Source organism: Camelus bactrianus, chromosome 10 (assembly GCF_048773025.1).
Source record: "Camelus bactrianus isolate YW-2024 breed Bactrian camel chromosome 10, ASM4877302v1, whole genome shotgun sequence".
NCBI classification, from domain to species: Eukaryota; Metazoa; Chordata; class Mammalia; order Artiodactyla; family Camelidae; genus Camelus; species Camelus bactrianus.
In genome coordinates this window covers 7,598,030-7,622,027 of record NC_133548.1, presented here as the reverse complement: position 1 = coordinate 7,622,027, position 23,998 = coordinate 7,598,030, and the positions used below count along the sequence as shown (strand labels likewise).

Below are 23,998 nucleotides of genomic sequence, written 5' to 3'. Positions count from 1 at the left end.
CTGCTGAGATCGTAAATAACCCAGATCTGATCCTTTCAATTCCACTGCACTCCCTCTTGGCCCCCGATGATGCTTGCCACCTGAAGAGCCCCCCACCTCTGGACAGGTTGTAGATGGGAGATGGTTTCCTATAAGGGAACACAAATTGGTGGCTAGTTTGAATCGGGCTTCCCTCTAAAGGGGGGACACATTTTGTGGTCTTGGGTCCACAAGACCCACTTACCTCTGTGCTCACTGGGAGCAGAGGCAGGGCCCCACTGGAACCCTCGCTGCTGCTACCCTGCCGCCCTACCAGAAGTTGCTTCCTGCACCCAGCTCCAGCCCGCCCTGGGGAGGGGCTGAGCCCGCCCTGCTCGTGATAAGGCCTAAGGGCTGCCCTCTGAAGGAAGCTCCAAAGAGAAAGCGAAGGGGAAGGAAGCACGCAGCGGTCTGCAGGTGTGCAGGCCGAGGCCAGGAGTGGCTGACACCCCGATCCCCCACCTGCAGCCCCAGCCCCTCGCAGGCCAGGTAAGCAGGCCAGCAGCTGGAGGCCCAAGGGCCCCTCTCTTCCTTGCCCTCCTGCAGGCCCCCTGCCCAGCATGCCTCTCTCCGTGCAGCAGCCTGGACTGTCCACTGCCCTGGGGAGACTTTGGCCAGTTTGGGATGATGGAGCTGAGCTTTGGGCCTGATTGGAACTACTCTCTGACCTGGGTTCACCGCCATTTCCAGGGTGGGCAGCTGCCAGTGTGGGCTTGGGGTGGGCTGTGGGCTGGGCCAGTAGACGGAGGTCGTGCCCAGCTCTGGGATCAAGCTGTGTGATCTTGAGTGAGCCCCTTCTTACTCTTACCGGGCCTCCATCTTCCCCTCTGTGAGAAGGGAGCCGGCTGGGCAACATGGCCTCCAAGGGTCCCTTCAACTCAACCATCCATGATGGCAACAGGGTCTGAGGTTTGCCTGGAAAAATTCAGCTCCCCATGTCTTGCCGCTGACATGGCATCCTGGCCTGCGGGCTTGCTCTCTGCCCTTCTGCCTGTCCCAGGCACCCGAGGCAGCCTACCAGGCCCCAGCCTGCCCTCCTAACCACCCTGCCTCTTGCTACCCTCTCCGCAGAGCTGCCGCAGCCATGGCAGGGATGAAGACAGCCATGGGGGACTACATTGACTCATCCTGGGAGCTGCGGGTCTTTGTAGGAGAGCAGGACCCCGAGGCCGAGTCGGTCACCCTCCGGGTCACAGGGGAGTCGCACATCGGTGGGGTGCTCCTGAAGATCGTGGAGGAGATCAGTGAGTGCCTGCTGCCCCTGCTGCCCACCGGGTCTCTTGGCACTTCCGGGCCAGCCCTGCTGCTCCGCGCTTGATAACCGAGTCACAGTGACTCAGGCACCAGCTTAATCATTTGGTTCCAAAAAAGACATTTCCCCAGCTTAACTTCCCCTCCCTCCCACTGTCTTCCCTCCCTTCCTCCCACACCAGCTGGTTCTGCTAAGACCCCAAGGAGCAGACCCAACCACTGTCCCCCGTTCACCCACTTCTGGGGCAGGAGAGACCTTGCCTTCGATGAGGCAGAGGTCCCACTCTAGAGGTCTGAGGGGGGACCAGAGGGGTCTCCTGGAGACTTGGGGGCCTGTTCCCACACTCTCTCCCGGGGCGGAAGCCCTCAGCAGGCTGGTGACAGGCCCAGCCCGAGTGGGAAGGCCCTGCCCCCACAGGAAGTTACAGCAGAGCTGCCTGTGGTATCAGCCCTGGAGGGGAGCGGGGCCAGTGACATGGGGGCTTCTCATCACCTCTCCCTGCTGGGGGTGGGGGCTGCCCCTTCCTGGGAGGGCAGCAGGCCCGCTCAGATAGCCAGAGGCGGATGTCAGGCCATGATAGTCCCAGACAGCTGGGTCCTGGGTCCTGTGGGTGGGGATGGGAGGGCTTCTTCCGACCCAGCCAACCCACCACGTGCAGCCCAGGAGGGAGGTCAGTAGGTGTACGGACAGGAGGGGGCCCCAGGGCAGCCCGGCCACAAGGCTGAAGTGGTGAAGGGAGCTTCCAGAAGGCAAGGCCCAAGGAGGCTATGAAAGCAGAAGTAGGGAGAGAGGGTCCTTCAGGGGACTGGGCGGCAGACCGAGACTCAGGCAGGCCTGGGCCAAGCAGGGCAGAGAGGGTAAAGACCAAGTGCCCCAAGAGAAGACCCGGTTGGGCCCAGGGCATGGCCCACGGCAAAGCAAGAGGCCTGAACAAGGAGCCAGTAGGACCCCACTCCTCCACTTGCTGCTGGGCCCCTAGGGTTCAGTCCCTCCAGCTCCTGTCCCCTGCCCCGGGGACACTGTCCCCACTCCTCCGACTCTCACTTACTCCATAGTACATCAGATGTCTACTGATGCTCAGCCAGGCTGGCCCATGCCAGCCCCTGGCCTAAAGAGCAGCCAGGCAGGTGAGACCCACCCTTCAGCAGCTGGCATAGGGCCGAGTGTTGTCTTGGGGGTGGGTGTGTGTGCCAGGAGCAGCCAGCATGGGGACCTGGAGCCAGAAGATGGGCCTCACAGTCCAAGACAGGGGACTTCCCAAGAGAGGCCACTTAATATGCATCCTGGGAGGGGTCTGCAGCAGGGAGGAGCAAGGTGGGATGTTGGGGCACAGGAGCGTTGTGAATTTGTCAGTGTTTTCTGAGAAGAAACAAGGCTGGGGTGACAGCCATAAGGCATTGCGGACTCCATCCTGGAGGTGGAGAGAAGTGGCTGGAGGGTTTCCAGTGAGATACCCAAGGCAGGTCCCTCGGGTTGGGGTGGGCTGGAGGATGAACAGGAGGTAGCTTTTGGAGGTGGGATTGGCATGGATTAAATGCAGTGCCTAAAAGCAAAAGGGACGATGCTGGGCCTTGCAGGAGAGCTGTTGTCACGCAGCCCCCAGAGGTTGTGAGGAGAGGGGGTGCTTCTGTCCAGTGTCAGGCAGAGCTAGGTAAAAAGGAGCACCTTGGGAGCTGGGACTGTGAGTCATTGCATTTATAGTCCCAGAGCTGGGCACATGAGCTGGTGAACAAAGATTTCTGGAATGATCAAAGCCAATGGACGTGCCTCTTAACCAGTGGCTTGGGGATTTTGGGCTGGGGCTCACAGCAGGAAGATGAAACTGTAGACTAGGTGAGACCCCCCCCCCCCCAGGAAGAGGCCGTGGCCAAGGAGGGAGAAGAGGCTCCTCCAACTGAACCAAATGGGGAAGGATGGAGCAGAGGGGCCAACGAGACAAAACAAGGGCAAAGGATTGGGAGGAGAAGGAAGGTGGGTGCCAGAAAGCCAAGAACAGAGTGAGGGTGCAGCAGGGAGGCTCAGACAGACCCTCTCTCCATTCAGCTGCACTGCTGACATCAGGGCAGGAGGAGGAGGGAGGGCCGCGGGAGGGAGTGGAGCTGTGGTGGGACCCCTCCCCAGGAAGGGCTTTGACACTAGAGGGCTCTGCCTATCCTGTGTCTTTATGCTCACCTGGCACCAGTTCAGGCTTGTGGCTGGGGGTTGCGGGGGGTGGAGGACGGAGAGGAGAGCGCATATCCTTATCCTCCATCCGTAACCGCAGGACTGTGAGGTGTTCACATTTCTAACTGAATGTTTTCATGCGGCCCCATGTCTATGTCACAGACGCCAGGCACTTACCATGGGGCAGGCACTGATCAGTGTCCATTGCTACCTACATCTCAGAAACTGGGAAACTGAGGCTCAGAGAGGTTCAGGCCCTGGCCGAGGTCACGGAGCTAGTAAGCATTATATATTTATGGACTGCCTGCTGTCTCCCAAGCTCCCAGGAATGCCAGAGAGAGGCCATGAAGCCAGGAATTGTGGGAGGTGCTGTACAGCGGAGCCCCATGGGCTGGAGTGTGTGGAGTGGGGGCCCTAAGACTGGGGCGTCCGGACTCTGAGGTGGGGGGTCCCCCAGGGTGTTACTCCCTTCAGTAGTAGTGACTGAGCCCAGGTGGACAAGCAGGGTTAGCCAGCAAAAATGGTTCTGCAATGACCTCAATCCTAGACCCCAAGCTGACCCAGCCTGGCCCTGCCTTTGGCCTGGGTAGGGGAGGGGCAGTCAGCACCTCTGAATCCCAGGCTTGTGCTCAGTGCTGGGGGCCAGGGCCTCCGAGGCTGATGTGCACCCCCCTGCCTGTGACCCCTCAGAGCGCAAGCAGGACTGGTCAGATCACGCCATCTGGTGGGAACAGAAGAGACAATGGCTGCTGCAGACCCACTGGACGCTGGACAAATACGGGATCCTGGCCGATGCCCGCCTCTTCTTCGGGCCTCAGCACCGGCCAGTCATCCTGAGGCTGCCCAATCGCCGGGCCCTGCGCCTCAAAGCCAGCTTCTCCCAACCCCTCTTCCAGGCCGTGGCTGCCATCTGCCGGCTCCTCAGTGAGTCCCCCGCTGGTTCCCACTCTGCCCCCTGCAAGGGTCCTGCCAGGGTGAGGTCCCCTCCCTTTACAGGCCCAGCTATTGTCACCTTGTCCTTGCTGAACTGCTCCCCATCCTGCCTACAGGGCGGGGAACTGCCCCAAACTGCCGGTGAGTGGGGTGGGAGGAGGTCCTAGGGCAGGACCCTAGGCCTGGCTGAGGCCCCAGCTCTCCCCAGGTATCCGGCACCCAGAGGAGATGTCTCTGCTCCGGGCTCCCGAGAAGAAGGAGAAGAAGAAGAAGGAAAAGGAGCCGGAGGAGGAGGTGTATGATTTGACCAAGGTCGTCCTGGCCGGGGGTGAGCACAGACTGGGAGGCCCAGGGTTGAGGCACAGGGGCAGGCTCAGGAGGCCTGGGGCTGGGGGCCGGGCCTGTTTGACCCCGGACCCGCACTCCAGGCATAGCACCTGCGTTGTTCCGGGGGATGCCAGCCCACTTCTCAGACAGTGCCCAGACTGAGGCCTGCTACCACATGCTGAGCCGGCCGCAGCCACCGCCGGACCCCCTCCTGCTCCAGCGCCTGCCCCGGCCCAGCTCCCTCTTGGACAAGACCCATCGCCACAGCAGGTGCCCCACGTGCTGGGTCTGCACCCAGGCCACATCCCCTTGGGTCTGGGGTCTGGGGTCTGGGCTCCCAGAGCCCACACCATCCCCTGAGTCCTGCTCGCCCCAGATCCACTCCTGTCCCCAGGCCACTCCCATAAGCCTGTACTTGCCCCCAGCCCCCTGCCCAGCCCCCACCCTGTCCCACCGCACCTGGCTCTGCCCTGGCTCCGCCCTGACCCCGCCCCTGCCTCCCTGCGGCCCAGGTGGCTGGACTCATCGAGGTGCCTCATGCAGCAGGGCATCAAGGCTGGGGATACGCTCTGGCTGCGCTTCAAGTACTACAGCTTCTTTGACCTGGATCCCAAGGTGGGCTGGGTTGCAGAGAAGGGGTCTGGGTCAGTGGGACATGGGTGTCTGGGCTCTGGGAATGGTAGCCACTCACAGGGTCCCGTCCATCTGTCCATGTGTCCACCCACACCCGTTTACTAACTCCACCAACACCTGATGCCAACGCCTGTTTATTAATGGCTGTCAGGGAGGTAATGACCACAGCTCAGTGTAGACAGTGGCAGGTACCCCTGGGAAGTCTGCTCAGGCACCTGGCTCAGGGAAGGCTTCCTGGAGGGGTGGCCCTGGGACCTGCAGAAACTAGAGGCAGGTGAGGGACGAGGCTTTGCTGGCAGGCAGCAGTGTGCCTCTCTCCCTCCCTGCCTATCGTCCCCACCCAGCAACCAATAGGCTCCATGCATCCGTCTCAAAAACCTCCAGGTGCTCCCTCCACCTGTGGCCCCGCTTCTCTGCGCCACTTCGCTGCAAAATGTCTAAACCCTGGAATCCAGTGTCCTTACTCCCCGGAAGCCTTCTGTGTGGGTGCCCCTCGACTCCCTCCCTCTCCTCAGCCAAATCTATCCCTGCGTCTTCCATCCCCACCCTGCCGAGGGGATGGTGCCCTCCATGCTACCTGTTCCCTGCTCAATTCCCCTCCACATCTGTCTTACTTGGCCACTTGGGGTCGCCATGCACTTGGGGGTCTGTAGCTGCTCCGCCTGGGCTCCTTGGCTCTTCTGTGTCCAAGGCCTCTGAGTGTTGTGAGCCCCAGGGCTCCATTTACAGCCCCCTTCTCTCCTTCCTTTCTCCCAGGAGTCTCTTCTCATGGATTTAAATATCTTGGTGCTCTTTATAGCTCTCAGATTTATCACCTCTGGCCCAGACATCTCTCCCCTGAGCTCTAGACTCCTGTGTCCACCTGGCCGTCTCTGCTCTGGTACCTAACAGGCACCCCAGGCTCCTTCCTGAAACAGAGCTCTTGATTCGGGTCTGCCCAGCACATCCTCCCACTATGGACTCATTGTAAAAGCCTCGCTCTCACCCCATTCTGGAGCCTTCCCTTTTGCTCTCACCTCACCCCTTATTGTGCCCTGTTGTGTCTTCCTTGAACTAAAATCCTGAACCATTCACTCCCTTCTGTCTCTTCACCCGTCCAGCGGCTGCCTCTCTCTTGTGGGTTACTGCAGCCCCTCCTAATGGACCCCTCTCCTCTCTTGGCCTCCCCAACCTCCACGCAGCATCTGGAATGAACACTTGCAAGTGGTGCATCAGGTCCTGTCATTCCTGCTTAAATGGCTCCAGTGGCTGCCTATGGCCCAGCAGCCATGCCAGTGCCTGCAGGACCAGGCCCATCTGGCCCTGGAACGGCCCCGCCCCACCCACTCCCTCCCACCCACCCCGCCCCCTTTCTGCTGCCCCCACATCCCTGTCCCTTCCTCCTGCAGACTGTTGTTCCTTTCTCCCATCTTCCCTGCCTTCTTTTGGATTGAGGAGTTTGCATGAGTCTGTTTGTCTCCTTTATATTAGCGTATTAGCTATGCTGATTTTTAAAACTTTTGGTAGTTGCTTTAGGTGTTATAGGACACATAAACTATTGCCACCAAGTAATCCACTGCTTCACTGCAGTGTAAGAAGCTTACAACAGGAGAGATGCTCCGCTTCACCTCCTGGCCTCACACACTCTGCTTCTACTGACGTCACAGCCCACAGTACACTGTCGTTCTTGTTGCTGTTATTACTATGATGATGGCTGTGTTGAGCAATGATTCATCACCATAAAATTTGCCCATTTAAAGCATACAGCTCAATGGCTTTTAGTGTTTTCACAGAGTTGTGCAACCATCACCACAATCAGTTTTAGAACACTTTCAGCATCCTCAGAAGAAATCTCACACCAATTAACAGTCACTCCCCATTTATGCCCCACCCCTCAGCCCCTGGCATTGATTAATCTCCTTTCTGTCTCTATAGATTTATCTATTCTGGACATTTCTTTTTGTTTTTATTTTTATTTTTTATTGAAGTATAGTTGATGTACAGTGTTTCAGGTGCATAGCAAAGTGATTTCGTTATACATGTATATATATGTATTTTTTTTCAGATTCTTGTCCATTATAGGTTGTTACGATACTGAATACAGTTCCCTGTGCTAGACAGTAGGTCCTTGTTGTTTGGACATTTCATGTATATGGAATATGGAATCATACACTACGTGGCCTTTTGTGGCTGGCTTCTTTCACTTAGCATAATGTTTTTTTTTTTTAATAAAGGTACTGGGGATTGAACCTAGGAGCATTTGATCTACCACTGAGCTATACCCACCGCCCCTGAACATTTTCAATGTTCATCCATGTGTCAGTGTTTCGTTCCTTCTTATTGCAAAATAATATTTCATTGTATGTATATGCCATATTTTATTTATCCATTCATTAATAGACATTTGTTATCCCCCCCTACTTGTTGGCTGTTATGAATAATGCTGCCACGAATATCCACGTACAAGTTTTTGAGTGAACAAATATTTTCACTTTTCCTGGGTGTAAACCGAGAAGTAGAATTGTTAAGTCATCATCATGATCATTTTCACTTTAACTAGTCCATTATTTTTTTATGAAACTTTTGTTTTGCGATAACCGATAACCACGGGTTCCCAGACAGTCCTCAGAACTAATACACGGAGATCCCAGACACCCGGGGGACTCCTTACCCAGCTTCCCCAATCAGTAGCACAACCAGGACCTTGATGTGACGCAGCCAGGATACAGAACAGTTCTCATAGCCAATTGTCCTAAAAATACATCTTAAACGTATGAAAAAAGTCTTTTCTACCCGCCCACAAGCTCACCATTCCCTGTGCTCTTTAAAAAAAAAATTTTTTTTTCTTGATGGAGGCACTGGGGATTGAACCCAAGACCTCTTGCATGTTAAGCATGTGCTCTGCCCCTTAGCTCTACCCTCGCCCTTCTGTGCTCTTTATTCTCAAAATACAGAGCTGGATTTCCAGCGGGAATCACTTTCTGTCTGCCTGAAGGACTTCCTTTAATATTTCTTGTAGAGTTGATCTCGACAAGAATGGTGATGAATTCTTTCAGGCTTTGTATGTATATCTGTATAAGCCATTATTTTGCCTTTGTTTTTTTCATTGAATATTTTTTCAAAAAAATTTCTATGCTTTTGATTTTTAAATTTTTATTTATTATTTATTTGTCATCCATTTTAAAATGTGTTTTCTTTTTTTTAAAGAATTTTTTGGTAGGGGTAGGTAATTAGGTTTGTTTATTTTTAGAGGAGGTACTGGGGATTGAACCCAGGACCTCATTCTACCTCTTGAGCTATGCTCTTCCCCCTCTTTGCCTTTGATTTTGAAAGATATTTTTACTCGGTGCAGAGTTCCTGGTTGATGGTTCTTTTTCCTTACAGTGCCTTGATGCTGATGCCTCCTGGTCTCGAGGCTCACACTGCTTCCAGCAGCCGACCTGCTGTCTCTGTGCTCATCTGTATGTGACATGTCTTTTTTTTCTGACTGCTTTTATGGCTTTCTCTTTATCACTGGTTTTGAACAACTTGATGACCATGTGCCTCAGTTTGCTTCAGGTTTCTCATGCTTGGAGTTCATTGAGCCTCTTGAATCTGAGTTAATAGTTTTCATCAAATTTGGAAAATTTTTGGCCTTTATTTTTTCAGATATTTTTTCTGCACCTCCTCGTCCCTTACGGGATTCCGGTTACATGAGTATTAGGCTTCTTAAAATTACCCACAGCTAATGGATGCTCTGTTCAGTTTTTTTTTTTTTTTCTCATCTTATTTTTCTGTGTTTCATTTTGGATAGTTCTATTGCTTTATTTTCAAGTTTACTAATCTTTTCTTCTCCCATGTCTAATCTGCCATCAATCCCCTGCCTAGAAGTTCAGTTGTGACCTTTTTAATATTTTCCATCTCTCCTTAACAGGCCCATGCTTTCCTCTGCCTTCTTGAACATACAGGATATATTTTAAATACTTTTTTTTAGTGTTTTTGTCCATTAATTCTACTATCTGTGTCATTTCTGGATCTATTTCTATTGACTATTTATCTGTTCATTATGGGTTGTATTTTTCTGCTTATTTTCATGCCTCGTGGTAATTTTTTATTTGATACCAGACACCATACTATAAACTTTATGTTCTTGGGTGCTTGATTTTTTTTTTTGGTAGTCCCTTAAATCTTTTTAAACCTTGTTTACAGATGAAATTAAGACAATTGGAAACACTTTGATCCTTCTCAAACTTGCTTTGAACATTAATTAATAATTGTAATTTATAATAATTCAATAATAATGAATTAGACCGGACAAAAGCATCTTTTAGTCTAGGGCTAATTTACTTCATTACTGAGACAATAGCCTCCTGAGTCTTCTGACATGACATATTGTGAGGTTTCTCTAACCTATGTTTGGGAATGTGAAATATTCCCACCCAACGTGAGCTCTGATTAATGTTCTACCAGCTCCTCTGCAGTGTTTTCTTCCACCAGCCTTGAGTAGTTTCCTTACACACATAGGCTGATCAGTACTCAGCTAAAGACCTAAGAGGAGCCCTCTGTGATCTCCATCCAGAGCTCTCTCTCTGTGCAGCTCTCTCTTCTCCAGCACTCTGTCATGTGAACTCTAGCTGCCTTGGACTCCCCAAATTCTCAACTGCATCTTCTTACCTGCTGGGCTCTGTTTGAGGTCCTCCTCCCTACTACGGGGAGCACACTCACTCCAGAAAGTAAGCTAGGCAATCTCAGGATGCACTTCTTTATTTCTCTTCTTTCTCTCTCTGTGGTCTGTTGTCCAATATCTTTTTTTCTTTTTTATGGAGGTACTGGGGATTGAACCCAGAACCTCACGTATGCTAAGCATGTGCTCTACCACTGAGCTATATGTACCTGACTGTTGTGCAATATCTAAAAACTGTTTGGTTGTTGTTGTTTTCCTTGTTTTATAAATTTTATTTTATTTATGTATTTTTTAATTGATGTCTAGTTGATTTACAATTAGTTTCTGGTGTATAGCTTAGTGATTCAGTTACATACTTATCTATACATATTCTTTTTCATTAAAGTTTAGTCCAAGATATTGAATATAGTTCCTTGTGCTATACAATAGGACCTTGTTGTTTATTTTATATATAGTAGTTTGTATTAAATTTAATTTTATTTTATTTTAAACATTTTTATTGCGTTATAGTCATTTTACAATGTTGTGTCTAAATTTTATTTTTAATCAAAGTAATATATGATGGCTTAAAGAGTTGAATGGTCCCAATAGAATAAAAACAACAACAAAAAGCAGTTCCCTTCTCACCTCTCCTTATCCTGGATTTCTCATCCCTAGAGACTGTAGATTTTAACTCTGTAGCTTTTTATTCTAGTGTTTATATCTGTATGACAAGCTTATATATGTCTCTTCCTTGATATTTCCATTTCACACATTACACATTCACTTTGTATGAAGATGAAGATTTAGCTGTCTTATGTGCTCCCTCCCTCCCCCACAACACACACATCTCTTTGCATCTTTCCAGTTGAGTTGTATTATGGCTTTTGGTTAAAACAACATGATTGTGGCTATAAATAGTAACACATAACTAGCATTCTTAGCTAAGCCACAGAATAACTATACTTCCTTCTTGGTCAAATTTTTCTTGGAGTTCATCATTGTTATATTTTTTAAAGTTTATTTTCTGGTAATTGTCTGTGTATAATTAGAAAAGAGACCCCAAAGGCTAGCTGGACATTCTCTGAATCTGTGGCTTGCCATGGGGAGTCTTCATGGTGATGAGGTGGGATGTTCCATAACCAAGCCCCTCCAGCATTGCAACCCAACCACAATACTCCTTTCAAAATAGTTGATTACTTTAGGATATCAGTCAGTGTTATTTTCTGGCCAGAACCATGGAATGGTGGCAGTCTAGACCCAGCACTTGGCCATTGTCCTTGAACTTCCCTTCACTATTTCCTAGGAACTCCTATATTAGACTTTTGGTTCCTAGCTCTCTTGTGTTCCTTTTTCTTGACTGACTCCCTCATCTTGATGGAGTATATATTTCAACAGCTTCCCCTAAAATGGTAAAATAGTAATAGCTTCCCCTAAATGATTTGAAATCCTGCATGTTTGGAAAGGTGGCTATTCCCCTCACTTGTGTGATAGGAATAGAATTCTAGGTTTGAAACAGTTTCCTGCCAAATTTTGAAGCCACCTTCTCATTGTCCTTCAGTTTCCAGTGTTGCTGCTGAGGAGTCTGATGCCATTTTTATTTTCAGTTCTTCCATGTGTGGCTCTTTTAGTTTTTCTTGGAGGGGAGGGGAGGCACTATAGGTTTTTAAGAATCTTCTTCTTACCTCTTGATGTTTTAAAAGCTCTCAATAGTATGTCCTGGCATGAGTCTTTCTTCAGTGATGGGCCTGCATACTTTCCAAGCCCTTTCAAATAAAAAACCTGGGTCCTCCAGTTCTGGAAATATGTTCTATACAATGTCTTTAATAATTCCCTCCCCTCCATTTTTCTTTTCTTTTCTTTTTTTTCCTGGAACTTAGTAGATATTAGACCTTCTGGGTTAATTTTTTAAATTAGATATTGCCGGGTAGGGGGTATAGCTCAGTAGTAGAGAGTGCTTGGCATGCACAAGGTCCTGGGTTCAATCTCCAGTGCCTCCATTAAGGGGAAAAAGTAAAAATAAAAAATAAATTAAATTTAAAAAATAAAATAAAACAATTGTAAATATACATATTTTAAAAATTAGACATTTATCTTTTCTTCCTTTTTTTATGCTTGTCTTTTTGTTCTACTTTCTGGAGAGTTCCTTAAATTACCTTTCAAATGATCTATTGAATTTTCAATTTCTGCAACTGACTTTTTAAATTCTAAGAGGCTTTATTTTCTGAGTTTTCCTTTTTAGTGCGTGTGTGTGTGTGTAACATACATTTAGAAATATTCACAAATATAACCAACACATCAAGCAAAAGAACTTCAGGAGCTTTCAGAATCCTCCCTCATACCCAGGCAATATCTCCCACAGGGGGAATCACTAATGTTCCTTCTAATGCCATAGATTAGTTTTGCCTGTATTTTAAATCTATGATATCACACGGTCTATACTCTTTTGTGTCTGGCTTCTATCACTCAGCATTATGCTTGTATGATTCATCCATGTTGCATATAGAGGTAGCATATTCTTTCTTATTGGTGTGTAATATTCCATGACATCAACATACCACAATTAATTTTCCATTCTACTGTTGATGGGCATTGTGCAATTTCCATATTGGCCTGTTATGAATACAAATGCTATGAACATTCCAGTATACGCCTTTTAGTGAAGATATGCACACATTTCTGTAGGGTGTATACCCAGAGGTGGAACTGCTGGGTAACAGGGCAGGCATTGGTTTAGTTGTAGCAGATAATTGTCAAACAGTTTCCAAAGTGGCAGTCCCAATTTACAGCCCCATCAGTAGTGTATGAGAGTTTCAGTTGTTCTGTAACTTCACCAGCATGTGGTATTCCCTGTATTTTCCATTGTAGCCATTCTGGTAGGTGTGTAATGGTATCTCATATGGTATTTTGTTTGTTTTTTCAAGCAGCTTTACTGAGCTATAACTACATACCATAAAAATCACCCACTGTAGGCATTCAGCTTATTTTTAGTAAGTTTATACAGTTGTGCAACCATCACCACAACCCAGTTTTAGAACATTTCCATCACCCTAGGAAGTTCTCTAGTGCCCATTTGCAGTCATTTCTCCTCCCACACCCAACCCCAGACAATCACTGATGTGCTTTTTATGTGGCTCTAATTTACATTTCTCTGATGACTAGCCATGTTGAGAAATTTTTCATATGGCTATTAGTCATTTGGGTATCCTCTTTTGTGAAGTTTCTGTTCAACTGTTTTGCCAATTTTTATACTGAGTTGCTTGTCTTTTTCATATTGTTCCTTAGTAGTTCTTTATATATTCTGCACATGAGTACTTTGTCAGATAAATATATCATGAATATTTTCCCCGCTCTGTGCTTTGCCTTTTCATTCTCTTAATAGTTTATGTTGGATAAGCAGAAGTTCCTAATGTTAATACAATCTGTAGTTCTATTTTTCTCTAAAGGCTTTATTGTTTTAACTTTCATATTTAGATCTGCAATCCATCTGGAATTGATATTTGTATGTGGCATAAAGTAGGGGTAAAAATACATCTTTTTACCATATGGGTATCCAACTGACCCAGTTCCATTTATTGAAAAGAGCATCCTTTCCCCAGTGATGGCAAGATCACCTTTGTCCTAAGTCAGGTGAACATGTGTAGGTCTCTCTCCAACTGTTTCTTTGATTCCATCGATCAATTTGTCTCTCTTTGTCAGTGCCATGCTGTCTTAATTCCTTTAACTTTATAATTACGTTCCTTTAAAAAACAACATTGTGTTCTTGTTTTATGAATGTGGTAGTTTGTCTCTGTAAGGATTTTGACCAGTGTTTGAAGTTTTTCCTGCTCCCTACTTTATTTCCTCCCAGCTCTTTCCCCCCCATTTGACTTGGTCTCTGTAGTTCATGCTAGCTAGCAGCTTTCTTTCAATGTGGGTAATCCCTGCCTGTCCTTTCATATTTAGAAGTAAGGCTCTACAAAGCCAATTGGAAACTCTGAGTGGATGAAGAGGGCTTGGCATTTTGGGGGCCTCCTGGGGGGGATGGGGCAGGGATACTACTCTTTGTGGGGGTTTTCTGTTTGGCTTCTCAGCAGTGAAATCTCTGATCTCCTCACTGGGTATAGAAGGCTTGCTATCAATGTCTTTGGTGACAAGTAGGGAAGGGCTGGGGGTGTCTCACCTTTCAAAACACCAACTTTTTCTTAATTCCTTTGTTTTCAGGACAGTGAACCCCAACCCAGCTGCACCTAGAGTACCAAATGCAGGGGTACCTCTGGCTCAGCATCTCCAGAGAGCAAACCTCTGGCTTCTACCAGGTGCCAGCTGGTTGCCACTTAGGTGCAGGGAGTGGGAAAAAACTGCTCCATTTAGAGACTTTCTCTGGTCCTCATTTCAGCCCACCCTCACCTCTCAGCCAGAGGATCCCAGACTGGAGACTGTCCGCTTTGTGAACTGGATCTTTTGCTCAGATCTTAGTTCTTTTTGCTGTTTGTTCTCTGATATTTTCAAAACTCTTTAGTGCCTTCACCATAGAACAAGACAGGGAAAAGGGCGTGAGATCCTAGCTCTTCCTCCCTGCAACTCAGTTCCCATCCATGTTTTCACTACCCATCTTCCAAAATTTTGTTGGCGTCTCTCACCTGCTGTAGTCCTCTCTCTCTTGTCCTTTTCGGTTTACCCTTTTTATGCTGTCAGTTCTGGTGGGTTTCAGAAGGAGTGTGGGCCTGATCTTCTGTGGGTAACTGGGATCCCCTTTTGAGCTCCTTGTTCCTTCTCTCTGGAATAGTCTTCCTATCACTCTTCCCTTCAGTGGCCTGTTGTCATCCCTCAGGTCTCAGTACAAGCATGTCTCCTCCTCAGGGAAGCCTTCCCTGAAAGCTTCCTCATATAGTGTAGCACCCCTGCACCCCAGTTCCATTCTCTCTCATCACGATCAAACTTGTGGGGTTCTTACCTGAGGGCATGAGTGAGCCACCCTTTGGAATCTATTTCCTTTTTTTGTCGGGGGAGGTAGTTAGGTTTATTTATTTATTTTTAATGGAGGTACTGGGGATTGAACCCAGGACCTCATGCATGTTAAGCACTCACTCTACCACTGAGCTATACCCTCCCCCACTGGAATCTATTTCCTCTATAGCTTTGATTGCACTCTTGAATCACTTCACTTATTTATTGATTGGTTTACTCAGCCCCCCTTGTCCCTTCAGCAGCATGCAGGGCACACAGTAGACAGAGTAAGTATCTGTACAAAAAGTTTTAGAGGGACGAAGCTGCCACCTACCTGGGCAGATGGGGCCGGCAGCTAGGAGGCTGGGATTGGGGTCTGCTGCCTGTGTGGGGCCACTCAGTGAGCTGGCACAGAGGGCAGAGCTGAGGGCTGAAGCGCGCAGGAGCTGGGTGCACAGGGTGCTCAGGGCAGTTGGCACCCAACCAACTCAGCCTCCTCCTCCCACCACTCCAGATAGACCCAGTGCGGCTGACCCAGCTGTACGAGCAGGCTCGGTGGGACCTGTTGCTGGAGGAGATTGACTGCACGGAGGAGGAGATGATGGTGTTTGCAGCCCTGCAGGTGCCAGGCAGGCCTGGGGGCCCGGGGCAGCTGGGTGCAGGCCAGGCCCAGGGCAGGGAGGGTCTTCCAGGGGAGGGGACCCATCTCCAGAAAGCCCAGCTGAGGGCACTGTTGGGCTGATGGGTGGCCTACTAAGCCCTTCCTGGCCGTGTGCCCCTCCCAGTACCACATCAACAAGCTGTCCCAGAGCGGGGAGGTAGACGAGCCAGCCAGCACAGACCCAGGGCTGGACGACCTAGATGCAGCCCTGAGCAACCTGGAGGTGAAGCTGGAGGGCTCGGCGCCCACAGATGTGCTGGTGAGGAGGGGCTCTGGTCAGAAGTTGGGGTCAGGGTCAACTGCAGGGACCAGGTTCCCCCTGACTCCTCTCCTCCCCAGGACAGCCTCACCACCATCCCAGAACTCAAGGACCATCTCCGGATCTTCCGGTGAGTTTGGGCTGAGAGTTGGCAGCCCTGCTAAAGGGACCCAGTGTGGAGAGAGTCCAGGAGGAAGGGAGACAGCCTGTCCTGAACCTCCTGCCCTACCCTCAGGCCCCGGAAGCTGACCCTGAAGGGGTACCGCCAGCACTGGGTGGTGTTCAAGGAGACCACACTGTCCTACTACAAGAGCCAGGACGAGTCCCCAGGGGACCCCATTCAGCAACTCAACCTCAAGGGTGAGTGAGGGCGGCCTGGCCAAGAGAGGGGCAAGGGCAGGGGCTGGCTGGGGCCTACAGGACCACCTGTGGGCTGGTCAGGTGAATGCTGTCACTTGTTTCCTCCTGGGTGCCTGGGAGGATGCCCTCTGTCCTGAGGCTGCTGTGCGTGGCTGCCATTCACCTGGGGATCTCTCATCAGGGCTCCCTTCCTTGGCCTCCTAGTCTTCCTTCTCCCTCCAGGATGTGAGGTGGTCCCCGATGTCAACGTCTCAGGCCAGAAGTTCTGCATCAAACTCCTGGTGCCCTCCCCTGAGGGCATGAGTGAGATCTACCTGCGGTGCCAGGATGTGCGTGAGGGCCGGGCTGAGGCTGGAGTGGGAACAGGGCCAGGGCTGAGCCGGGGCCAGGGCTGGGCCAGAGCCTGGCTGGCCTCTCACCCTGCTCCTCATCTCTCCCACCCCAGGAGCAGCAGTATGCCCGCTGGATGGCCGGCTGCCGACTGGCCTCCAAGGGCCGCACCATGGCAGACAGCAGCTACTCCAGCGAGGTGCAGGCCATTCTGGCCTTCCTTAGCCTGCAGCGGACAGGCGGCGGGGGCTCGAGCAACCACCCCCAGGGCCCTGATGCCGCCACTGAAGGCCTCAACCCCTATGGCCTTGTCGCCCCCCGCTTCCAGCGGAAGTTCAAGGCCAAGCAGGTGCCAGAGGGAGTGGGTGATGGGAATGACCACAGGGTTTACCTGGCCACCCTTGGCCCCTGGATCTCCACAGAGCCCTTCTCTAGAAATGCAAGGGCTCACTGGTTCCTTCTCCCATCCATGTCCCTGAGACTGAGCGTGCTGGTCCCCATCCTCTGGGATGGGTCATGGTCCAGCTGCCCATGTCCACCTCAGGACAGGGCTCAGCTCACATTTGCTGAATGGTGAGAGCGTGCCCTCAGGTGGCCCCACCCTGACACCGCCCCTGCCCTAGGCTCCGTACACCCTGTCTCCCTGATGTGGACAGGCAGGGGGTCTCAGGGACTTTGGCAGCCCCTCACCAGCGTGGTCCCGCAGCTCACCCCACGGATCCTGGAAGCCCACCAGAACGTGGCCCAACTCTCGCTGTCAGAGGCCCAGCTGCGCTTCATCCAGGCCTGGCAGTCCCTGCCCGACTTTGGCATCTCTTATGTCGTGGTCAGGTACAAGCCCCACCCCAGCCCGCTCTGCCCTCCCCTGCCACCTGGGAGGTGTCACCCTGAGGCCTTCCTTCCTGTCCTCTGTTGGAAGACCTTACTGAGGACACTCTGTGTGCAGCCCCCTCCATCCTGTACCTGCACAGCAAACAAGAGAGATCAGGCCAGGAGAACAGGAGACCCAGCACCCATCCCAGACCCTCTTTGGACCTTGGGTAGCTGGTCTGAGGGACAGGGCCATGGGTGGCTGCTATGACAGGGACTGCCCCCTTTGATGGCCTGTTTTCCAAGCCTGCAAAGATAGGAGCAAATAGACGATGCTGATATCAAAAAAAGTCACTATTTAAAAGGCATGGACTATTTGCCTGTCGCTGCTAAATGCTATCACAGTGATTATTTCAATGAACTCCCATTTTCCAGATGAGGAACTTGAGGCCCAGAGAACTTAAATGACTTACTTGCAAGCTTGCTCCTGCGCTGCACCAGGCTGTCTGGGCAGGATCTGGGGCCATGCAGGGTGGGGCCCTGCCTCACACTCTCTCCCCTTGGGCACCAGGTTCAAGGGCAGCAGGAAAGATGAGATCCTGGGCATTGCCAACAACCGACTGATCCGCATTGACTTGGCCGTGGGCGATGTGGTCAAGACCTGGCGCTTCAGCAACATGCGCCAGTGGAATGTCAACTGGGACATCCGGCAGGTGGGCCCGGAGTGAGGGCGGAGGGAGGGACAGGGGGCTGGCCAAACCCAGCCAGGGCAGGGGCTGCTGCCTTAGCCCACCCCCCACCAGCCCTCTGACTGACCACCCTGCAGGTGGCCATCGAGTTTGACGAGCACATCAACGTGGCTTTCAGCTGCGTGTCTGCCAGCTGCCGCATTGTGCATGAGTACATTGGGGGCTACATTTTCTTGTCAACGCGGGAGCGGGCCCGCGGAGAGGAGCTGGACGAGGACCTCTTCCTGCAGCTCACAGGAGGCCACGAGGCCTTCTGAGGCCTGTCTTATTGCCCCCACCCTGCTCACCACCTGCCACGACCGCTTCTAAACCTACACCCACTAGGACTCAGTGCCCCCACCCTCTCCAGATATGCACTGAGCTGGCACATTCACCCACTGTCACTGGCTTTGTGCAGACCAAGGACCTGGCCGGGCCAGATTCTGCCCTCCCCAGGCTAGGAAAGGTGGGCCCTGAGCTTGTCCAGCACCCGCCCTTCCCTTGTCTGAAAGGCCAAGACCAACACCCTTGACCTAGCTGTACTTCCTGAGCACACAAGGAAGACCAGTTGCAGCTACAGGATGATGACTCATGGTTTAAGATTAGAGTTTCTTTCTTGTTACATTTTTTTATTTTTAAAAAAAATAAATATTTTATTGTTGGGTCACCCTTCTTCCTCTGGAACTGTGCTTGGGGCCACTCTGACATTCTGTCTCTTCATTACCAGCCAAGGAGAGGGGCTTTCCTGAGATACAGATAAGAGCTGGTTAGAAGAAGGGAGACCTAAGTCAGCCTGGGGCTGGGAAGTGGGGAAGATGTGAGGCAGAGAACACAGACTTCAGGCACAAAGAAGAGGGGTGGGGTGGTGCTTCTTACGGGTAGGGCGTAGCTGCAGGGCCTCCTTGAAGTACTTGGGAAGCAGGATGCCATCAGTATTTCCTGGAGTCAGAATCACCCCATTGGCAGAGCGGAAAAAGGGGATTCCATCTTCAGACAGAGACAGAGACGTGACTTATGACCTCTCTGAAGGTCTGGGGCGGTCCCTACTGTATCCAGACTTACCTGCCAGGGCCAGGGGCCCATTGATGAACACAGCCACTTCACAGTTTGGCCGCATGCCTATGGAGACAATGGAGCTGGGGCCTGGGGCGTGTGGGTTGCGGTTATCAAACTTAGGCAGGCTGGGGTCCCTGGCTCAGTGCAGGGAAGAGGAGGTGCTCCTGCATACAGGGTCTGGAGTGGCCCTAGACAAGGGAGGTGATGACACTTGGAGGGGGATCTGGGAGGACAGATTGGGTGGGAGTAGTTGGTGGGGTGGGCACTGACCACTGATGACACCAGGGTCCCCAGGCAGTCCCGGGGCCAGGTGTATGTGTGCCCTTCCCCGGCAGGACAGGCCCTTGATCAGGATGGATGGCCAGTGCCGCCAGAATGTGCCATGGACGAGCATCAAGGGCAGGGCCTGTGGGGTCTCCAGGGGCATCAGCTCCAACTCAGGTACCTGGGATGGGTGGGGGAATTGGCAGCAGTGAGAACCCCTCACCAGCAGAGATCCTGCCTGGTTCTCCCACTTGTCCCCTTAGCCCCCACCTGCAGGGAGTGGCCCTGATTGGCCCGGATGAGAAGGCCAATGCCGAGGTCCCCTGGCTGCAGGGCGAACCGCTGCTTCCCATTGGTGTCCACCACGCGCTGTACATCTTCAGCTGAGAAGCTGCAGAACTGGGGCAGCTGCAGGAGGGCACCCAGGGGCACAAAGCCATCTGCAGGTGGGCAGGGTGGTCAGGAGCCGAACTTGCTCTGGCCTGGGCCAGAATTAACAGTGGGAGCCACAGGCAACAAGAATAGAGCCTATGTGACCTTTAGAAAGTCTCCCCTTTCTGGGCCTCAATTTTCTCAACTGGCATGGGAATAGGATCTGTCTCGAGGGTCACCAAGATAAAGCACAGTGCCCGGCCCAGAGTGGACACTCAGTAAACATCAGTTGCCCCAACAGACCCCAGTGCCCACTCTTGGGATAAGTGTTCATTGGGCCACTGAGCGGGAGGTATCATCAAGCTCGGCCCAGATAGAGGCTCCTCTCCCAGTCTGCACTGGATGTGATACTGGGCTATGGGTCTAGGTCTTCCCTGTACATGGAAGGGATGTGCCTTGGGTGCCATCCCCATAGGGCCATGGTGGGAGCTACAGGGGAAGGCAGTCACAGATAGGCTCACACTCTCCCTGGGTTCCAATCACTCCTAGGCCCAGCCTTCACGATGCTCACTTACCAGCTCCCATGGGAAGCCCCAGTTTCAAGGCCCCGTGGCGCAGGGTGTAGGACAGAGCCTTGGATAATTGTACATCTCGGTCCTGAAAGAGCCCAGAGGTGGCCCCTAGTCCCCATGGTGATCCTGCCCTACTTCTCACCCTGAACTCTGAGTGACCCCCTGCAGATGGAGACCAGAGGGAGAGGAGGCCCTGTGCTCCAGGGAATAGTACGACCCATCAGGCCCCACTCCCATCCCAGGGCTGAGTTCCCCTCTCCAATCCTCCTACCACGGGAGCTGGAGTGAGGGTGGGAAAAGCACACCTGTTCACGGGGTTTGTGAGCCCTTCTCCTGGGCCCTGCTGCTTCCTGCCTCCTTCCTCCAGAGGAGTTCATGGCCAAGACCTGTGGGGAGCAGTGACATGTGAGGACTGTTAAGGACCTTCCCATACCCCCACTCTGCCCAGAAAGTCACAAAGCCTCCGAATGTGACAGCTGGATATTCAGGTCAATAAATTCACTTCCCACCCACAACTCCCTGGTGCGGAGAGGTAAACTGAGGCCCAGCAGGCAAGACTTGCCCAAGATCACACTGTGTCAGCCACGGGGCCGAAGGCCCAGGGAAGCCGAGCCCCCGAGCTCCAGGCTCCGGAAGGCAGGCCCAGGGAGGCGGAATCAGCGTCCCGGCTAACGAGGCGGAAGCGTGAAGGCTGGCCAAAGTAGTTAGAGACGGAAGGAGGAGGGAAGAGCAGGACTACCAACGCCGGGTGCGGACGGCTGACACCCTCCGCCGGGCCGGAGCGCCGGAACCGGCCAATGAAAAGCCGAGGAAGAAGGGGGCGGGCACTTCCGCTGCGGGGGAAAGGGGAGGAGCCTGAGGAGAGAGTGGGCGGGTAAGTGCCGGCTGGAAGCTGGAGCTTCCGGACTCCGGGAGGGGTACGGGGCCGTCGGAGGTTGGAGGAGGTTCCCATGGTTTTAGGAGGCATGGACTTTAGAGGGTGGCTGGATTCAGGACCTCTGGGTGGTAGGGATGCCCGTGAATCAGTCTCAGGGATGTCTGGCAGCAGGAGCCTCGGAGCTCTTGCTGGGATGATAAGACCCTTTACTGCCCCGGGAGCGGTCAGTGGGGTACAGAAGGGCTGGGGGTACCCTCAGGAGGTCTCAGGCAGAGGGGGCCAGCTGCTGTGCCCAAGGGTGGCTGTAGGTCCCCTCGGGTGACAGGCCTGGCTGTGTCCTTCCCCAGAACTGTCCTGTACAGACCATGGACCCTGAGGTGTCCCTGCTGCTGCAGTGCCCTCCCCGGGGGCTGCCTAAGGAGCAGGTACGGGCTGAGCTGGGCCCAGCCTACGACCGTCGCCCATTGCCAGGAGGAGACAAGGCCATCACTGCTGTCTGGGAGAGCCGGCTTCAGGCCCAGCCCTGGCTCTTTGACGCCCCGAAGTTCCGCCTGCACTCCGCCACACTGGTGCCCACTGGCTCATCAGGGCCACAGCTGCTCCTGCGCCTGGGCCTTACTTCTTATCGAGACTTCCTGGGCACCAACTGGGCCAGTTCAGCTGCCTGGCTGCGACAGCAGGGGGCCACCGATTGGGGGGATAAGCAAGCCTACCTAGCGGACCCCCTAGGGGTAGGCGCCGCACTGGTCACCGCTGACGACTTCCTTGTCTTCCTGCGCCGCTCTGGGCAGGTGGCTGAGGCACCTGGGCTGGTGGATGTTCCTGGTGGGCATCCTGAGCCTCAGGTGAGATGCCAGGTTTGGCACAAAGGTACAAAAACCCAGACAGCTCGGCTTGGTTTTCCTCATCCATTAAAGGAGGAGTTGGCTTGGTTCTTCTCCAAAAATCTCTGCTCAGGGCAGCCTCCCCACTGAATGCTGCCCCAGACCTGTGGGAAGCTAGGGAATTGGGGAAGGCAGGGTAGAGGACTTAGCTGGATCTCTGGTTGTCTGGAAAAGGAAGGCGTGGGTCAGGGGATCACCAAGACTCTTACTCTGTGCCCAACCAGTGAATATGGGGGATAGGAGGGCTGGAAGAGGAGAGCAGGGGCTGAGCCTGACCTCTCACAGGCCCTGTGCCCAGGTGACAGCCCCCTGCACAAGGACCTCCCTGGGGAGCTGGTGGTGCATGAGCTCTTTTCCAGTGTCCTCCAGGAGATCTGTGATGAGGTGAGTGAGGGGCGACCCTGACAGGGTGGTAGACGAGGGAGGGCATAGAACATGCCAGAATTCCACAGATCTGGGCTGGCGGAAGGATCTGCAGGCATCTGGCTTTGAGCAAAGAGCTTGGCTTTGCAGCTCAGCACACTTGAAGTGGGTCTGTAGCCCTCATTTCTTTTGTTTGTTTGCTTTTGGGAGGGGAGGTAATTAGGTTTATTTACTTATTTTATTATTATTATTGTTATTATTATTATTTTATTTGATGGAGGTACTGGGGATTGAACCCATGACCTTGTGCATGCTAGGCACGTGCTCTACCACTGAGCTATACCCTCCCCGCTCTTGCCCTCATTTCTGTGTGCCTCAAGGTCTCCCTCTTTACAATGTGAGCAATAATAGATGTCTTGCCTACTACCCCCAGGTTTGTTGAAAAGAGGAATAAATGAGAGTCCGGGTTACTAAATCCACTTCCCTTGGGTGACCTTGGCGAATTGTTCAATGTCTCAGGGGTTTTGGTTTTCCCATGTAAAATGAACATGCCTGAGATCTGACATTCTGTGATTCTGGGCACTTGAACTACAAACTGTAAGATGCTGTACAGGGGTAACATGCTGTTCTTCATTGAGAGGGGAAGAGATGTAGGCAGTGGGCATTGACAGGTGGTACCCCTGGCTCCAGGTGAACCTGCCACTGCTCACCCTGAGCCAGCCACTGTTATTGGGCATTGCCAGCAATGAGACTAGTGCCGGCCGTGCCAGTGCCGAGTTCTACGTCCAGTGAGTGAGCTCTGGGGAACATTGTCCTGGGTCCTGGGGTAGGTGGGTGGTTGAGGGGCTAGGGCCCCACAGGGGCTCTCTAGGGGCTAGGCATTCACCAGGCCACTCTCATGTCCTTGTCCAGGTGCAGCCTGACTTCTGAGCAGGTGAGGAAGCACTACATGAATGGGGGACCTGAGGCCCACGAATCCACAGGAATCATCTTTGTAGAGACACAGGTTTGAGGTGGCAAAGTGTGTCTCATTTGGTTAAGGAGCCTTGTGGAGGCCTGGTGATGCATGTCTATCTTCCTGGGCTGGGTCAGAGGGGGTCCCAAATCTCTTAGGGCTTTCCTCCAGAGTCACAAGGCTTCATTGAGGATGCCCTCAGCTCAAGGGGGAGGGCCAGGGACCTTTTCAGCCCCCTTAACATGTCTCCCCAGAGGGCTCTGAGGCCCGGGAACTGTGGAACACTTGTGAACTCAAGAACAGCCACCTCAAGAAACCTGAGGTCGTAATGTGTGGATCTCACTGTCTCCCCACAGAGTGTGCCCAGGTTGCAGGAGATGGAAATGTGGACTGAGCTCTGTCCCTCGGCCAAAGGCGCCATCTTCCTCTACAACCGGGTCCAGGGAGGTTCCACCTGAGTCGCCCTAGATTCCCCAGCCCTATCACCACAGCTCGGAAGACAATAAAGGACTTTATTCTTGGATTCCGTTGGCATCTGCTGTTTACACGAGATAGAGATGGGCGGCTGGGAGAGCCCAGGGTGGGTGAGAGAGACAGGACAAAAGACCGGGGGCGGAGGAAAAACGCCCAG

General features: G+C 52.3%; 3 protein-coding genes and 1 non-coding gene across 17 annotated transcripts; 2 read left to right on the top strand and 2 right to left on the bottom strand.

Moving 5' to 3' along the window:
* The first annotated feature begins 347 nt into the window (after positions 1–347).
* Positions 348–18,691, top strand: FERMT3 (FERM domain containing kindlin 3). The gene is made up of 15 exons (XM_010957054.3): positions 348–507; positions 1,090–1,262; positions 4,124–4,357; positions 4,575–4,694; positions 4,795–4,963; positions 5,206–5,308; positions 15,391–15,498; positions 15,662–15,796; positions 15,877–15,926; positions 16,032–16,156; positions 16,379–16,485; positions 16,602–16,835; positions 17,193–17,317; positions 17,868–18,009; positions 18,123–18,691. Exons 2-15 carry the CDS (start codon positions 1,103–1,105, stop codon positions 18,300–18,302), a joined length of 1,992 nt encoding a protein of 663 aa, XP_010955356.2. The 5' UTR covers positions 348–507; positions 1,090–1,102; the 3' UTR covers positions 18,303–18,691.
* TRNAV-AAC (transfer RNA valine (anticodon AAC)) lies at positions 14,968–15,040 on the bottom strand. Its single transcript has one exon. It is a non-coding gene; the product is annotated as a tRNA-Val (tRNA).
* TRPT1 (tRNA phosphotransferase 1) lies at positions 18,620–21,060 on the bottom strand. Of its 7 annotated transcripts, none has more exons than XM_074371829.1 (8): positions 21,028–21,060; positions 20,594–20,674; positions 20,292–20,373; positions 19,615–19,784; positions 19,351–19,525; positions 19,087–19,143; positions 18,901–19,011; positions 18,620–18,769 (listed from the first exon to the last, which is right to left on the bottom strand). In XM_074371829.1, the coding sequence occupies exons 2-8, from the start codon at positions 20,663–20,665 to the stop codon at positions 18,678–18,680; spliced, it is 759 nt and encodes a 252-aa protein (XP_074227930.1). In that variant the 5' UTR covers positions 20,666–20,674; positions 21,028–21,060; the 3' UTR covers positions 18,620–18,677. The 7 variants fall into 7 exon arrangements, 4 of the variants coding, with proteins under 4 accessions (XP_074227930.1, XP_010955354.2, XP_045374085.2 ...); XM_010957052.3 differs by lacking the exon at positions 21,028–21,060 and adding an exon at positions 20,851–21,021; XM_045518129.2 differs by lacking the exon at positions 21,028–21,060 and adding an exon at positions 20,851–21,021 and having other exon boundaries at positions 18,901–18,963.
* NUDT22 (nudix hydrolase 22) lies at positions 21,028–23,890 on the top strand. 8 transcript variants are annotated; one of them, XM_010957055.3, is made up of 6 exons: positions 21,028–21,162; positions 21,513–22,010; positions 22,335–22,433; positions 23,103–23,200; positions 23,325–23,418; positions 23,724–23,890. In XM_010957055.3, exons 2-6 carry the CDS (start codon positions 21,531–21,533, stop codon positions 23,823–23,825), a joined length of 873 nt encoding a protein of 290 aa, XP_010955357.1. In that variant the 5' UTR covers positions 21,028–21,162; positions 21,513–21,530; the 3' UTR covers positions 23,826–23,890. The 8 variants fall into 8 exon arrangements, with proteins under 8 accessions (XP_010955357.1, XP_010955358.1, XP_045374082.1 ...); XM_010957056.3 differs by having other exon boundaries at positions 21,157–21,205; XM_045518126.2 differs by lacking the exon at positions 21,028–21,162 and adding an exon at positions 21,169–21,251.
* Positions 23,891–23,998: the final 108 nt, after the last annotated feature.

Excerpts from the sequence above, each read along its gene's own strand:
- FERMT3 (XM_010957054.3), top strand. The coding sequence starts at position 1,103 with ATGGCAGGGATGAAGACAGCCATGGGGGACTACATTGACTCATCCTGG. Across the intron at positions 1,263-4,123 it reads GAAGATCGTGGAGGAGATCA|AGCGCAAGCAGGACTGGTCA; the intron begins GTGAGTGCCTGC and ends GTGACCCCTCAG. Across the intron at positions 17,318-17,867 it reads ATCTCTTATGTCGTGGTCAG|GTTCAAGGGCAGCAGGAAAG; the intron begins GTACAAGCCCCA and ends CTTGGGCACCAG.
- TRPT1 (XM_074371829.1), bottom strand. The coding sequence starts at position 20,665 with ATGAACTCCTCTGGAGGAAGGAGGCAGGAAGCAGCAGGGCCCAGGAGA. Across the intron at positions 19,785-20,291 it reads GGGGCTTCCCATGGGAGCTG|ATGGCTTTGTGCCCCTGGGT; the intron begins GTAAGTGAGCAT and ends GCCCACCTGCAG. Across the intron at positions 18,770-18,900 it reads CCTGCAGCTACGCCCTACCC|GAAAGCCCCTCTCCTTGGCT; the intron begins GTAAGAAGCACC and ends TCTGTATCTCAG.
- NUDT22 (XM_010957055.3), top strand. The coding sequence starts at position 21,531 with ATGGACCCTGAGGTGTCCCTGCTGCTGCAGTGCCCTCCCCGGGGGCTG. Across the intron at positions 22,011-22,334 it reads GTGGGCATCCTGAGCCTCAG|GCCCTGTGCCCAGGTGACAG; the intron begins GTGAGATGCCAG and ends GACCTCTCACAG. Across the intron at positions 23,201-23,324 it reads AGTGCCGAGTTCTACGTCCA|GTGCAGCCTGACTTCTGAGC; the intron begins GTGAGTGAGCTC and ends GTCCTTGTCCAG.